This window comes from Sitophilus oryzae, unplaced genomic scaffold (assembly GCF_002938485.1).
Source record: "Sitophilus oryzae breed Bouriz unplaced genomic scaffold, Soryzae_2.0 scaffold_942_pilon_pilon, whole genome shotgun sequence".
NCBI classification, from domain to species: Eukaryota; Metazoa; Arthropoda; class Insecta; order Coleoptera; family Curculionidae; genus Sitophilus; species Sitophilus oryzae.
Window position 1 is genome coordinate 654938 of NW_022147575.1, and position 17056 is coordinate 671993.

Below are 17056 nucleotides of genomic sequence, written 5' to 3' on the forward strand. Positions count from 1 at the left end.
TAAGTTTTTTAAGTTTTCAGACCACCATTCTGGTTTTTCCGTCGTTTGCTTATCTTGTTGCCCTAACGCTTCTTCAGCTGCTTCGTGAATGCATTGTTTTGTTTGTTCATACAACGTTTCAGCGCTTACGTTGTCCCTTCTTATATATGCTAGTTTATTGGCTAGTCTTAGTTTGTACAGAAATCGTGTCGACTCTTGCATAAAACTTTTTAAATTGTATTTTTTTTGTTTCTACTTGTACGTATCTGTCGTGTATAGTTCTATCTACTACAGTGTACATCTTTCTGTACTCTACTACTGTTTTTGATACCACCAAATGATGGTCCGATCCACATTCTGCTCCACGGTAAGCCCTTACGTCAATGGTTTTTAGTTTTGAGTTTTGTCGCTGTATCAGATAGTCAATTATGGAGCTGGCGAGTTGGTTGAGTCCACGTAAACTTATGAATGTCTCTATGAGGGAAGAAGCCGTTCATCATTTTTAAATTTAGGGTTTCGCACATGCCACTTAGCCTGAGACCATTGTCGTTGGTTGACCTCTCTCCGTACTGCCCCACCACTGGGCTATTGGTTTCTGTTCCCGTTCTTCAGTTGAAGTCTCCCAGTAAGAATAGTTCTTTATCGTGTTTAATGTCGGATATTATGTGCGTTAGTTTATTGAAAAACATATCTTTTGTTAAAGGATCCGCAACGTCGCTAGGGGCATATACTCCTATTATTATCATTTGTCGGTGGTTTTTGTGTATTTCGACTTTTATAATTTGTTCGTCTATTTCGTCCCAGCTTTTTATGTCGTTTCTTGTGTATAGCTACCGAAACCTACCTTTTGTGTATAGCTACCGAAACGCCTCTTTTTGCTCTAGTTTTCTTGCTTACACCACTAAATATGTGGATGTACTCTTCCACGGTCTCCGTTCCTTTGCCTTTCTTTTTGGTCTCCGTTAGCACACAAATGTCGATCTTCATTTTATTTATTTCACTAAACACTTCTTGTTGTTTGGTCCTTATACCTTGCACATTCCACGTGGCTAGTTTCAAAGTCCTTTTCCGTAGCGTTTGTCGTCTTCGATTTGATCCGTCCTGGTTCCGAGGCTTTTGGCCGAAATTTTTTAGCAAGGTAATTATTTTCCGGATGACAGGGTGCTAGCCCGTCGCTCCAACCCCCGTCGCTCCAACCCATAACTAAATATACTCAGCCTAATCTCTAAAAAATGAAGCCCAAACAGCGAAAGAGAAATATGGATTCTGCATAAGTCTATTTCAACCGGATATTCATTTAAATACGCATGCCTTACCTGAAGAAGTTTTTATTGGTCGGTGTTTTTAAAGGGAAGTGGTTGATTGACATTTCACCTAACCTTCAATTTTATTTATATTTTTATTATTTATAACACATTATCATGGAGTTGGAAAAATATCAAAAAATAGTTGGAAACAATAAACTAAACAAAATCACTCTTTTACGCGCACAAATAAAAAGTAATCCAAATAGAACTAAAACAACAATCAATCGGAGTTTGGCGCAATCGCAGTTCAATCGATATCAGGGTGAAATAGACTTATGCAGCATTAATATGAAGCTGAGTTATGTTGTCTTTTTCTTACGGCACGAAAACAACACACGGGGTTAAATAGGGAACACTGAGTATATTTAGTTATATGCATATGGATAAAACAGCCGCCACACTATCCTCGAAATGTTTTACGAAATATTTCTGGAAATATTTCGTGAAACATTTCGCAAAACATTTCTGGAAATAGTACGATAAATATAAGCCCGTGTTATAAAAATTAGTTCTCACGTTTCCTGAAACTGATCGAGACGCGCCGTCATTGTTTGTTTGTTTTTTATTGTTAATCTGGGCTAACAATAAAAAATTTATCGTGCTATTTTGTGAAATAGCACGAGGCAATCAAGGTCAAACGTTGTTTTGGCTTCAGAAAAATAAGTAAAACATGGAAAAACTGATTCCTCGAAGGTTACACAAGAATATTTAGTTTTAGTCATTGTCTAATATTATTAATTACAATATAAAACAGCGACTAACTAGCGGTCTACCATTTATCGGCTTATAATTCACGGTATTGCGCCTCATGAACAAAATATACACAAAATTATTTAAAAAATCGTCTAATGATTTATCATTTCCGGTTATGGTAAAGTAACATTTATACTGTAGTCCGTAGCAAAGTTTAGTTTACTAATTTGGTTTTGTTTTTCTAGTTTTAATTGTCTAATTCCCTGCATAATAAATACTAGTTGAATGAATTTATATCAAACCATCCTGGGTGCTAATAAAAGTATCGTTTACCGATTTGTCTTAAGAACAATAAAAGAGCATTGCTTTTTAATAATGTCCGTGGACCATACTTTTGTTGACATCGGGTCAATTAATAATTTTCCCAAGCGGATATATTGAAAATGTTACCAGTGTTACTTATCAAGCAATACTACTCTTATATTAATCAATGAAGGCCGTAAACAAACATATCATATAAAATTTTATATACTAATTCATTATAATAAAATTAAATCATAAAAATATTGTAATTATATTTCTCCAGTTTAAGTGAAAAGTTTTGTTCCTAAATATCTACTATACATATAATAACGCGTGTTCAAATATTAATTCTGTGGAAAATATATCAATATAACATAAAACGAGATGTTATTAACGAAATATCATCGTACCAACAGCTATTTTAGAAACGTCTACGTTTACTTATTTCATTGAGATTTATGAAAAAAAAATCTTTGCCTCGGATACAGATACCGCCACGTTTTGGAAATGGCTCAAAACAAAACAAAATTGAACGAGGCAACAAAAAACGCCAAAAAAATCCCCCCTCGCCCTCCTCACGAGTAGTTTTCAGGCGCTTTTAAGAATCGAAAGTAGGTTGAGGCAAACCGAAGTGGGTTAAGACAACTGGAAATAAATCGAAATGCGTTAAAAGTTGGGCGACGAAATGCGACCTTGCTTCGAATTGTTTCTCGCATACTGAAGGCGCTGTTTAAGATTTTTAATCCATATCCATATACAGGTTGTTAATTTGTTTATTACTCGCGGCAAGAGCTTTATGGTTAAAATATGGCAATCTCGGCCCGCTCGTCGATAGACGACGCGACGACGGGACGAGTCGGCAGAAAACCCTATAAGTGCATGCGTTCTCAATAGGCAGTGTTGCCATTCTGTTCCCCTATAAGTAACTGTCGAATTAACAACCTGTATAAAAGGTCAAAGGTTTTTTTGTCCCATCCATCCCGCGGCTACCGCTTCACAAATTTCAATTATCCTTTGTTTAAACGCTAGGTATATATATTTGCAGATTGTTTATGAAGTGTTTTTATATTGTTTAATCGCTATTTCTTTCTGTAAAACACATAAATATTAAAACATACCTGAGAAAAACACCTAACACAAAATACCTTTAGAAATAAATTATTTCTCATTGTCAGTGGTGTGTCAGTTAGATTATATAGGGTGAGTCTTAAATAAGTGCAAACATTTTCAGGGGTGGTATATATTTCGACCCCAGGAACACGTCTATGAGGTTTTTTTCGCAAAAAAATGTTGAAAATCGTGCATTTTCTTTTAAATTTCCCTGTATATTTTTCGAAAACTTTTTAGAACTGCCTGTTCACCGCAAATTTTTCCACGGTATAATTTCTTAATCTCTGATATTACCAAAGATATTTAAACTCGGGAGATAGAATGATCCATTCATAAAACGCTCTAAAGCTTCATCACACATTGGTTTGGTTTGGTTTGGGGTATCTGCTCGATGGCAACAATGTAGTTGTGTACAAAGATTAGACGTTTGAGGTCAATTTCCAGTGGCGTGCCGATCGACCGACAGTATTTTAAGGAAATTAAAATAATTGTTTAATAAATTAAAATAAAATAATAATAAAACTTACATCTTACATATTTGTCGCATTGTAAAAAAAATAAGTTGAGGGAGGATAGCGAAATAAAATAAAAACCGGCATAATTTTTTATTATAAGATGGCTTTTCACATAAGAATAACGATTAAAAAATTAATAAGCGTTTTTTAATTTATTTTATTAAATAAAATATCAAATTTTAGGTGTATTAGTAAATGCAGTTTCAATATCTTGTTCCAAACCTTGTTCGTCTCCGGCGAATGAGATTCCCTCTATTAGGAATAACAAAATAAAATAGTTATTTTAACCTAATAACACAATATTTTACCAAAAACCAATATTTGTAGACTTCACATATTTTTGATAAAAACTTTATTATTATATATATGAATAAAATTTAAAATGTGCCTTATAATTTTTATTAGTTCACAATTGTTCATTAATGAGGGAATAAGAAGTAAGAAAATTTAATATTTATTTACCTTAACTTTCATTTTAGGGATGTTTCAAACACAGTAAATCAGAACTGAAAATATAAGATGTATATTATACCGTATGATCGAATAAAAACGGCGTCAGCGAGGGCTATGAAATGAAGATCGCTGTCATTTTATGTGTAAATTTAAATTTATATAGGAAATGCCATCGATCGTCATTTCCAAGCCAACTGGACGCCGTTTTTATTCGATCATACGGTATGTGTATATCTAAACAAAATTATTTGATATTATAATACACAGTCATCAGAAAAGTCTATCGATAATTTTAAAAAATCATAAATAAAATAAAATGGTGATTGTTTAGTAAACGGTTCTTAGTTTAAAAAAATATTTAGCTTTGTTTCTCTTGTTTGCAAAGGAAAATTCATATTGTTTATAAATAATAAAAAGTGCATGTGCAAAGAATTTCAATACAATAAAATGTAAGAAAGTCATAAAATTCATGTAATAAGAATATTAATTATATGTATGTCAAAAGATGTCCATTTACATTATAGCAGCCAAAATTTAAAACAAAAGCCGTATAAAATTGTAACGGCAACAAAAAAAAGTAAGGCCGCAAAATTCCATCTTTGGTACACCCCAATAACATTTTCACAAAAGGTAGGTAATGGTTTGTCAAACCCAAGTAGGTACCTAGATTAGATTTATTCTTATAAGAAAGTACGCCCAAGTAGCATTTGGACGTTATCTAACGTCGGGTATGCGTCGCGTTCAATAAACCCGACATCGGGTACCAACGTCGGTTCGACCGCCTGACGACCCTTATTTGCACCTAAATGGGGAATACAGATTCGGGTCGCCTCGACGTTGGTATCTGACCTAATAGGGAATGTAATCCTACCAATTACCAACGTCATATTACGTTATCTTTTAGTTACTTAAAATTCGTCGCTAAGCACTTACGTTACGTTTGGTTTCATATTCGCTACCAAGAATACATAAAAACCTAACCAAACTACCTAATTACAAATGGATTCATAATCACTCCTCGAATATATATAACTAACTATAAGTGCCTATCTAATTTTATATTATAATAATTCTGAACCATTAATCCAGACATCAGTTTTGTCAACGGAAGTCACTTTTTTGATATATCTGATTAAAATACTCCGGAAAACAACGAGCGCCTTCAAAATTAGGTAGATTTATGAAATAAAAATATCTATAAAAAAGTAACTCGCAAAATATTTTTTTAATTTTCTAGCTGGTTTAATCATAAAACTGTACTGTGGTTCTCCCCAAACTCAACATTATCAATATTATTCTACTAGAAATCGAAATGTAAATATAAATTTTAAAAACAAAAAACGATTTTAAAATGGCTGACTATCTGACACTTGTTAAGAATGGCGGATTTCTGTGTCCGACTTAATATGAACTACCAATATACCAATTCCAACCGGGTCTCCAACATTAGTCGTCTCACACGACTGAAGTCATCAAACCGGACGACCGGCAATCGTATTATGACGTATATAATTCCAACGTACGCCACGTAACCTCACTTTGCGAATCAGTGATTTGCGGATTTGTGCAACTATTTTAATGTTTTTGTTTTCTCCTTAAAAAAAATAGGCAGCCACTTTTTTAAGCTTAACCTCACATGTGGGAGGAGGATGGGGTCTGCTGGTTTCCTAAGCTAAAAAATGAAATTAAGATGCACCAGTGTAATGCAGCATCTCTTCCGGATAAAAAGCATTTATGGGTGGAGGCAAGACATCACTACTACTATTATTATTTTGTAAAAGCCTCGACCTCTTTCTGTAAAATGTAGATGAATGTCTAAATGCCTTTTTAGTGTTTTTTTAGGCGTAAATTAAGTATGTTTACTTTTGTAAAAAAATTTTATTAGGTTATATTCATGATGTTCAGGTCGCAAATACTACTTAGTGGGTTGTATTTGAGGACGTAAATAGAGATACGTAAAATAGGTTATAAATATGAACATAAAATACAACAAAATATAATTGGACGTTACTTTAGGGATTATCAGTGAGACGTATCCTATTCGGACAACGGGTCGACGTCGGGCTAGTTCAAGTATATGTACGTCGTGCAAGCCAACGTGGGAACGACGTTGGAAAATTAATAAAAATGGTACGTTGTTATTTTGTACGTCGACAGATCGTTGGATTTACCGACTCGGATCCAACGACGTCGCTTTTAATAGAAAAGCGACGTCACCGGTCGTATCACCAGCACCCGACCTAAATTTGCACAAAGTCTGACGTCGCTTCAGGTCAGATTTAGTTCGAAGTCACATAGATGCTACATGGGCGGTTTTTCGAAAATAGATGTTGTTTATAAATTACAGGCGGTTTATAGAACTTAAATTTAATTTTTAACATTCAATACCCTTTCTTAAAAGGGAAACAGAAGAAAAACATAATAAATATATGATTTAAAAAATAAACCTAAAAATATAATTTAGCGATCTGCTATTTTTTATGTCTAGGTACGCCTCTCATCTACAAAGAACAGGATATAGTAATATACCTAACCCTACTTATTTGTATTTACCGGTGAAAAGTTAAATTTGGATTTAAATGATACACTCTCTTGTACACAATACATGAATGCACCATATTTTCAAATTAATGTCCACAGAAGTCCGCAAAATAACGCAAAAATACTATAATACTGCAAATAAAGAATATGGAACTTGATCGGCGGCATAGCAACATCGCAAAAGGAGAATCTAGGATTTTCCATTCATCCTCGAAATACGTTGTTCTACGCCGGCATATTTCTAAAACTGACGTTGCCAAACTGCTTTTTATTATTAAAAGAAATACGACCATGATATTTTTATTCCATTATAAAATTTAAAATAGTAAAGCAGTTAAGCATTAAATGAAAAAATTGACGTTAGCAAATTAATGTAGTTGATATATTACAAAAATATAACGAAATTATTTATTACTTAATAATTGGTTGTGGTATTTAATCGAATACTAATACCAATATACAGGTAAATCTGGCAAATGTTTTCGGAGTAAGGGAGATGGGAAAATAAGGATAGAATAATGGCTGATGAAGGGGAAAGGTAAACAATTGTATCTCTTGAGTTTAAATATCTTTGGATATTACCATAGTTACAGCTTAACTCTATAATTACGGCACGGCATGGCACTAAAATGGATGCAAATACAGAAAAAAGGCGGTGGCTCTCAAAATTTTTCCAAAAAAAATTTTTTTTTAATTTTCAAACTTATACATATAACTCGGTTATTTTGGACTGAAAAATGGTAAAGAGAAAATATTATGTTTCTTTTATCGAGATCTACCAGCCCTCAAAATATTTGCACTTATTTAAGACTCACCCTGTATATGTAAGTTTTTAGTGGGCGGTAGTTTGTAGTTTACTATGCCCTCAGTGGCGGATACAGAGGGGGGGCCCATGGGCCGTCCCCCTAAAATCTATAAATTGGGTTAAATATTAGCCTTATGGGTTAAAAATGGCACCCTAAACAGCATATTCTACATTACTTTTTATTTGCCCCCCCCCCTAAAATAAATTTCTGTATCCGCCCCTGGATGCCCTGTTTCAGATGCTGACAAAAACGCTGTCAAAACCTATCAGCGAATTCAACATTGTACCATCATCGGAGGATAATGATGAGAAGAGGAAAAAATTGAGACCTTTGCCGATAGCCTTCACCTTGCACTGGGTGATAAATAATTGCAGAACGGCGTGGGACACTCCCGTGGGATACAATCCGAAACTATACGAAGCATGGAGTACAGGTGAGTATACAGTCGAGCGTCCGTTATTTACCAAACTGATAATTTCTCTCACGATGCCTTCTAAATTTTTAGTTTACTGTCTAAAAAAATAACAGACCATTGTAAACCCTTAAGATTCACAATAAACCTTGCCCCAAACACTTCCCATTTAAATTACATGGAAATTTGCCACTTTTTGCAAATATTTTTTTTTCTCTCGATTTTGTTCTCTCGCAGCCATGACTATCACATATTCTTGTACAGAACTGAACGCTCTACAAAAAAGCTCTCTTACAATTTTTCGATAAACCTACTACTTCAACAGTTATTCATGGCTAAAATTAACCACTCGGTAAATTCCTAAATTTTTCAACTATTTTTACAAAATCATGATTATTTTTAAAAAAATTTAATCTATTACTGTAAAAATATACAATTCTGATAGTGTTAAGGTTGGGTTAAGAGCCTAAAATTAAGAAATCTTCAAGTCTAATGATGTTTAAACCATTTAGTATAGCTGATTTATTTTTTGATAAACATTCTTTAGTTGGATTACGATATTTCTTCTTATACTCGCTTACAGACTGAATCACATTTTGTTTTTCATCTTCACTTCTAGATAAAATATTAATGTAGACAATTTAACAGCTCTTTCTGCAGTATTATTAACTACTCTCAATTTTTTCACAATTTCTAAGCCTCTCATGTATCTAGGATCCTTTAACCATTCCGTACTGTTTAAATGCAGAAAACCTGTAATCAATATTAAACCGTGTAAAAAATTGTAACGAATTTGAATTTATGAAATAATAAAGGTTTTTATTTATAAACCATTTAAAATCATCCTTTTAATTAAAAATGCAGTGGTTAGAAATATCCAACTCTTCGTCATTACTCACTTTTAAAGCTTCAACCATTTTCGGCCTGATACTATAATACTCGTAAGTATTAGAATTGACTAACTGTCATGCATACAATTGTTATTCATGGTTCAAAATTGTTTATTATGGTATCATGAAAATTACTTTTTTCAAATAATAGATTAAATTTTTCAAAAATAATCATAATTTTGTCAAAAAAGTTGAAAAAATTAGGAATTTACCTTAGGAGTATAACTTTAACCGTGAATAACTTTTGAAGGAGTAGGTTTATCGAAAAATTGTAAGAGACGTTTTTTGTGGAGCGTTCAATTCTGTACAAGAATATGTAATTGTTATGGCTACGAGAGAACAAGATCGAGAAAAAAAAATATTCGTAAAAAGTGGCAAATTCCCATGTAGGTTTAAGCTTGATTTTCATGCATCCGTTGTCCGACGATACGTTGATACGATATTAATTTCATTGGTTGTATTTACGGGCTTCGATCGGTTAACCGTTTCTAACCAACCGAAGTCTTTAAATTCAACCAATGAAATTAATATCGTATCGTCGGACAACGGATGCATGAAAATCAAGCTTTATTGTGAATATTAAGGGTATACAATGGTCTGTTATTTTTTTTAGACAATAAACTAAAAATTTAGAGGGCGCACAGTGGGGTATTTGACACAGATAGCTGATCGAAATTTTTTTATGTAGACCTTATATAAATTATTGCTATTTTCAGTTAAAGAGGAAATAATATGAACAAAATAAAGGACAATTCGTCGATTCTAAAAAAAGAACGAAAAATCACTGTTCCAGTGTTTCCACGGTCAATGCCACTAATGCCAGTAGTAATATCGCAACTAATACTACTAATGCTATAGTCTATAAAATGAATAACTTTGAATTTTGACCGTTATTTTTTACCAACATGGCAAATATAAAATCCCTCTGTCAAAAAAGTTACTGATATTTACTGATATTCTTTAAATTGAGTGCCTGAACGAATCATATAGGTAACTCTTTTTACTTTAGTGAAATAGAAAAGGAAAATAATAAAACAAGCGACAGTTCTTCATCTTCTTGCAAAAATCAACACGAAATGTCATAATTGACAAAAGTAAAATGTCATCAGCTTTTGACATTTCTAAATATTAGACCAATGCCGTCTCTAATAGAACAGCCACGTAGCGAGATTTATGACGTCACGCTAGTTAGATACTACGGATTAATAAATATGTTGTAGAATACATGGAAAACATAATTATTCCTCGTATTTTTGGTTTGTATTTTAAAAATGATATAGTTTACATGAAATATATATAATATACAGTTAATAAATACAATATAATATATACCTATTTATAGTAATAAATACTTTAGCAAATAAAAACTATCAACCATACAAATGCAGCAAATGTTTTACAATATACAAATAATGAATAGGCGGTGCATAAGATAATGGGTAAAATGCAGGGTTGTTAAGTAGTTTATGAAGCAAAAAACTACGCCAAAAGCTACGCGTAGTTTTTTGTAATAACTACGTTTTAAAATTTTAAAAACTATCTTCAAAAACTACACAAAAACTACGTTAAAAACTACCTACAAAAAGATAGTAAAGAAGAAGTAAAACATAAACAATTTAGACTTTAAACTAAAATCAAGCCAAATTCTTATCATGGAAGCTGATGGAAGTATGAAGTTATATTATATTTGTATAAGTTAAACATCAGAAAAAAAGACAATTTTTTTTCAACAAAAGTGTATTTTCTACGAAATACAAAGTAACATTGAATACAAAATAAACTATAAATTCTTATGGATAAATTCTCCATAGACATTCTCCAGAGAATATATGATTTTTTACATCTAAAGACACAACTTCATAATACCCCTCTTCCCAGAAGGTATGGAGCAAGGTATGGAGACATCGACGTCTTCCAAGCATTTTTAACTACTAATAAATATCAAAAATATCACACAATAAGGAACAAATTCACAAATTATAGATTTTTTATTTCTTTAAATTGATCAACAAACAAAGTTTTTAGGTTATGTTTTCACTGTTATTTAAAAAAACTACATTAGTTACATAAACTACACATTTACTACTCGACATTTAAAAAACTACTTGTGACATGTAGTAAATGTATTTTATTAATTACTACGTGTAGTTTAACAACTCTGGTAAAATGTAAAATATATTTTAAATTTTGGGGTTTGAAAATCAATCTAATTTAACAAAAAACATTCAATACCTAATAATAGTGATGTATTATTATTTGCATTCATAAAATTTATTTATATATTATAATGTTTACTGCAATTAATAAACTAATATAAACGTGTCAAAAGATGACCACATATTTTTTTAAATTATTATTCTTAACACAAAAACTATCTACATTGAGTATGGAGTACGATTTCAGCCATATTGTAAAACAATTGGTGCATTTGTATGGTTCATAGTTTATCTGCCAAAGTATTTATTACTATAAATAGGTATATATATATATATATATATATATATATATATATATATATATATATATATATATATATATATATATATATATATATATATATATATATATATATATATATATATATATATATATATATATTGTATTTATTAACTGTATATTATGTATATTTTATGTAAACTATATCATTTTTAAAATACAAACCAAAAATACGAGGAATAATTATGTTTTCCATGTATTCTACAACATATTTATTAATCCGTAGTATCTAACTAGCGTGAGGTCATAAATCTCGCTCCGAGGCTGTTCTATTAGAGACGGCATTGTGTCAGCATGGCCGCAAGTTGCTAACCTAATAAAATTAACACTAGAAAAGCCCGCGAGAACTGTCAAATTCAAAGTTATTCGTTTTACAGACTATACGACTGATCCGCGAGCAATGGCCATACCACTAAAGTCGCTACTAATGCCAAATTGTGCTATACTGCTAATGGCACTAATGCGATCGCTTTGTACACAACAATGCCATCGCGGTTTACACCTCGCAATAGTATATCACTGATTGGCAAATTAGAGGAAACCAAGAATGTTTTTCTCATTTTATCAGCAAAATCGCAAAAAGTCGCAATATTTTATTTTACTGTATGAAAGCCCCAATGTTTACTAAGTTACTAAGTAAAACGTATTGTTAAGGTCAAGGTGTATTACTGGCTGCATAACCGCAACGGTGCATTGAGAAACCTGGCGAATTCGACAGAAAGTAAAAGAAAATTACAGAATTCTTTAGAAAATTCCAGAAACCATCGCCAGGGGGTATATAAGGCCCGCGCTTTGACAGTTGGAGAAGTCTGAAGAGAGTCTGAAGTCTGAAGTTTGATAATACCACGAAATACCGTTAGAGTAATAGTAGTTGCATAAATCGTGTTGTAAATAGTATAAGTTGTGTGTACAGAGTGAGACAAATAAATTCGTTAAGTATTTTATCCTGAGTTTAAATAGTGGACCCACGGAATCCGTAACAATTGGTGTCGGAAGTGCGATTTAAGTGGATTTTGAAGATTTTACACCGGATTAGAGTATTTTTATGGTTGGTACAAGGGAGCAATCGAAGAAAATGGAAGAAGTAAGCAAATTATTGGGCGATTTTATGGAGAATATGCGAAGAGAGAAAGCAGAAGAACAAGAAAAACTGCAGAAAATGCTTATGGAAAATCAAGAAATTAGACAAGAACGGTTGGAGAAAATTGTAGAAAACCTAGAAGTGCGTCGCTAGAAAGAAAAAAAAGAAGAACAGGACCGGCTTGAGAAAATTTTCGGAGATTTGAAAGTTCAACGACAACAAGAAAAACAAGAAGAACAGGACCGGCTTGAGAAAATTTTCGAAGATTTAAAAATTCAACGACAACAAAACAAACAAGAAGAACAGGACCGGCTTGAGAAAATTTTCGAAGATTTAAAAATACAACGACAACAAGACAAACAAGAAGAACAGGACCGGCTTGAGAAAATATTAGGAAATTTGGGAATTCGTGTGGAGGAGCGACGTCACAGGGAAAGACCCAGAAGAATTTTGAAGACCTGGAAAAACGACAGGAGAACCATTTCCAAGAAGTCGTAGAAGATCTGGAGGAACGCCTTCAGCAGAAAATGGAAAAATTAGAAATGGACCTACAGAAGACCAAGGTACAAGCAAGAAGGAGAGAGTCTGCAGGAATTTGAAGCAGACTTACGTCGGCTGGTACACCTAGCATATCCAGAAGCACCAGAAGGGTTTAGGGAGGAACTCGCTGCTCAGCGGGCCGAAGGACATCGAATTGCAGAGGGCGCTGCAAATATCCCAATTTTCTACCAGCAGCGAAGCACTGGTCAGGGCGTTGGAAATTGAAGCTGCTTTTAGCGCCATCCCTAGACCGAAGATAAGATCTGTAACGGTCGAGGAACAGCCCGAGAGTACCCACAGAAGTTTGGAGGAGATGTGTAGAAAATTCGACAAACTATGTGAGCTACTAATAAACAAAGGAGTCAACAACAACCAGACAGAGAACCAGTGAAGATCCCAGGACATAAGGTGCTTTAGATGTGGCAGGAATGGCCACATCAAACGGGATTGCCGCGTTCAAATGCGATCCCGTTCACCATCCAGAGAACGTAGGCACCAGGGAAACTAAAATCAGTCAATACTAAGGGGCGAGTATTGACTGGGGAGAACAGAGCCCCCAGGATTTTTTCCATTAGAAGTCTAGGAAGAACCGCTGACAGTTTGGTGATCGACAGGAAAGTCAATGGAAAAGGAATCCGAATGACAGTGGACACTGGCGCTATGGTATCGTTGGTGCGGGCTAACTCAGTGCAAGGATTGAAGGTGATGCCTCTGGGAAGAAGAGTGTGTTTACGTACAGTTACGGGGGAAATGGCCGTTGTACGGAGAGAAGCTATCGTCGAACTGAAGTTAGGAAATTTGAAGTTCCAGCATAGCGTTTTAGTGGCAGATATTGAAGATGACTTCATCCTGGGCATGGATGTGATTCGTCAACATGGATTTTCGTTCGATCACCAGAGAAATATCCTGAATATCGGAAATGAAGAGTTTATGTTATCTCCAGATGAGGGACCAGGAAGAATGGATGTAAGATCAGCGGAAACTGTGGTGATACCTGGTAATACCGAGAAGATCGTATTCGGTAAAGTGGAGAAAATCGCTGGGTGCTGTGTTGGACTGGTACAAAGTGGCAACAAGAAACAAGATAGGTACATAGTAGGAAAATCATTGGTGAACACCGACAAGAATATACCGATCAGAATTGCGAATGTTTTCCCGAATTGTGTCAAGATTCAAAAAGGTGACAAGATAGCCATCTGCGAACCTGTAAGAAGTGTCACTCGATGTGATGAAGTGTCGTCAGCTGTTACACAAATAGCATCCAAAGAAACACTAAAACATCTAGAACAGCCATGGGATCACCTAACATCTGAGGAGAAACAGAATGCTAAGCAGTTCCTGCGAAAGCATGGCGGTATTTTTGAGAAAAATAACAGTGGAAGAACGGATTTTGTGAAGCACCGGATTAATACTGGTCATGCTCAGCCGATTCGACAACGTCCTAGAAGGGTGCCCCTTTCCAAACAACAAGAAATGGAGACAATAGTAGATAAGATGTTAGAAGATGGAGTAATCGAAGAATCATCAAATACATGGTCATCTCCTGTTGTTTTGGTGACGAAGAAAGATGGTAGTACACGATTCTGCGTGGACTATAGGAAGCTCAATGACGTCACTAAGAAGGATAGTTACCCACTGCCACGTATAGATGACACATTAACAACTCTGGCAGGTTCGTGCTGGTTCTCCACTCTCGACTTAAAGAGTGGATACTGGCAAGTTGGTCTGGACAAGGTCGATAAAGAAAAGACGGCTTTTTCTACAGGAAGCGGCCTATACCAATTCAAGGTCATGCCGTTTGGATTATGCAATGCTCCAGCCACTTTTGAACGTCTCATGGAGGTGGTGTTAAGAGGATTGACTTGGAAAACGTGCTTGGTTTACCTCGACGATGTATTGGTTATGGGAAGAACTTTTGAGGAGCATTTGCGAAATTTAGAAGAAGTCTTCGGCCGCATACGGAATGCTCACCTGTACTTGAACCCAAACCAAGAAGTATCTGACTGTAGCTGAAGTATTAGTCAATAATGTCTTCAGTAGATTTGGAATTCCCTTAGAGCTTCACACTGATCAAGGAAGGAACTTCGAGTCAAAACTGTTTCAGAAGATGTGTGATCTGCTTGGTATTAACAAGATTAGGATAACGGCTTTACATCCGCAGTCTGATGGGATGGTCGAGAGATTCAATAAGACTATTGAAGAACATCTCTCGAAAATGGTGGATGAACATCAAAGAGATTGGGATCAGCACATACCACTATTCCTAATGGCATATAGAACTGCAGTTCACAACACCACCGGACTTTCACCATCGAAGATTTTATTTGGTCGAGAATTACGGTTGCCTTGCGACTTGGTGTTCGGATCACCAGACGACAGCACCACGAACGTAGAGGACTACGCGGATGAACTGAAGGAAAGGTTTGATTGGGAATTCAAAAGGCCGTGAGAAGTAAGATTACGCTAGCCAGTGACCGGATGAAAGCTCGTTACGACCTAAGAGCTAATTCTACGGGATTTCAACAGGACGATAGGGTATGGTTGTATAACCCACAGCGCAAGAAAGGAAGGTCCCCAAAGTTAACTCCAGCATGGAAAGGTCCTTATACAGTCATCAAGAGGATAAATGATGTTGTGTACCGTAGAGGAATACGCGGATGAACTGAAGGAAAGGTTATTGGGAATTCAAAGGCCGTGAGAAGTAAGATTACGCTAGCCAGTGACCGGATGAAAGCTCGTTACGACCTCAGAGCTAATTCTACGGGATTTCAACAGGACGATAGGGTATGGTTGTATAATAGTGATGGGTTGTTATTTAACTATCTGTTATTTTATAACAATTATTTAGAAATAACATAACGCAACCGTTAATGCTTTTAAAAAATAACAGATATAAAATAACGATACGCAGAGATCGAGTGTTCGTGAAACGAAGTCGGCGCTCTGCACCGCCACGAAATTCGATGCTGCTCGAAGCAATTCCAAAAAACAACTAGTATGCAGCGTTGTTACAAGGGCAAACATTTTTGTACTATAAATGGTGTCGAAATTGTACTTTATTAAGTGGGATTGTACATTTTTGGTGCAAAAATGTGGGGTCATGTGATCTCTCTATTTACCTTTTTACCAAGTTTTAATACGTAGGGTGCATCTTAATCTAAGGGGTCCATCCACACTATATTAAAATTTCTGACAGATGAATTTTTCAGCCAATAGAATTGCTGGAAATCGATTCAAGGTCGTTACGCCGATACACCGCCGCCGATCCGCTTTTTTTAGGATAAATGTGGATGCACCCTCACAGAATTATACACCATATGCTGTCCTCCTTTCACGCAGCTGAGCAGCTCTGAACTGTTCAAGAACGCGATACTCTCCCTCCATTCAATTGAGTCATAAAGTTCAGAACTGGTTCCGCGCCATATGGCGCTCCTTTCAGAACCGTTCTGAGCAACCCAGGGCGTAAAGCTCTGGAACTTGAACTTCGCAAATGGAGGACAGCTATACAGAAGCTACAAAGAGCTTTGAATAGCATTGGTTAATTGGGAACTAATTGCGTGACGTCACGTTTGACATCGGGACACTAATAGATCTCTAAGTGCGGCGTTACACGGTCCGTTTTTGCGGCATCCCGTTTTGCAGGATGCCGCAGAAACGGATCGTGGCCTCCAATTATACGATCCTGCAAAAACGGATTGTGGGACCTTCGTGCAGCTACTACGCACATTTTGATATTGTGTGGCAGAGGCGAAGGAACTATGTCCCTTTCAAAATTAAACATTGTTTTATTACTTGAAGCTAAAAATTTATTACGAGAGCCGAAATGCCGTAAAACCTGGGTTCATCCTTTTAATTCCGAACGCGAAAGAAGACGAAGATTTGAAAATTTTATTCTAAAATTCGAAAGTACAATGATAAATTCTTTGGCTA

The 17056-nt window shown here is 35.1% G+C and overlaps 2 protein-coding genes across 3 annotated transcripts in view; one reads left to right on the plus strand and one right to left on the minus strand.

Moving 5' to 3' along the window:
* Positions 1-17056, minus strand: part of LOC115891014 (ATP-binding cassette sub-family G member 1) — a 97611-nt gene that overhangs the window by 59094 nt on the left and 21461 nt on the right. The gene's annotated exons all lie outside the window — the stretch shown is intronic.
* Positions 1-17056, plus strand: part of LOC115891015 — a 37938-nt gene that overhangs the window by 15194 nt on the left and 5688 nt on the right. For both annotated transcript variants that reach the window (XM_030911404.1, XM_030911405.1), the window contains exon 4: positions 7945-8140. In XM_030911404.1, the coding sequence (XP_030767264.1) occupies positions 7945-8140 (196 nt within the window). The remainder of the gene's footprint in view (positions 1-7944; positions 8141-17056) is intronic.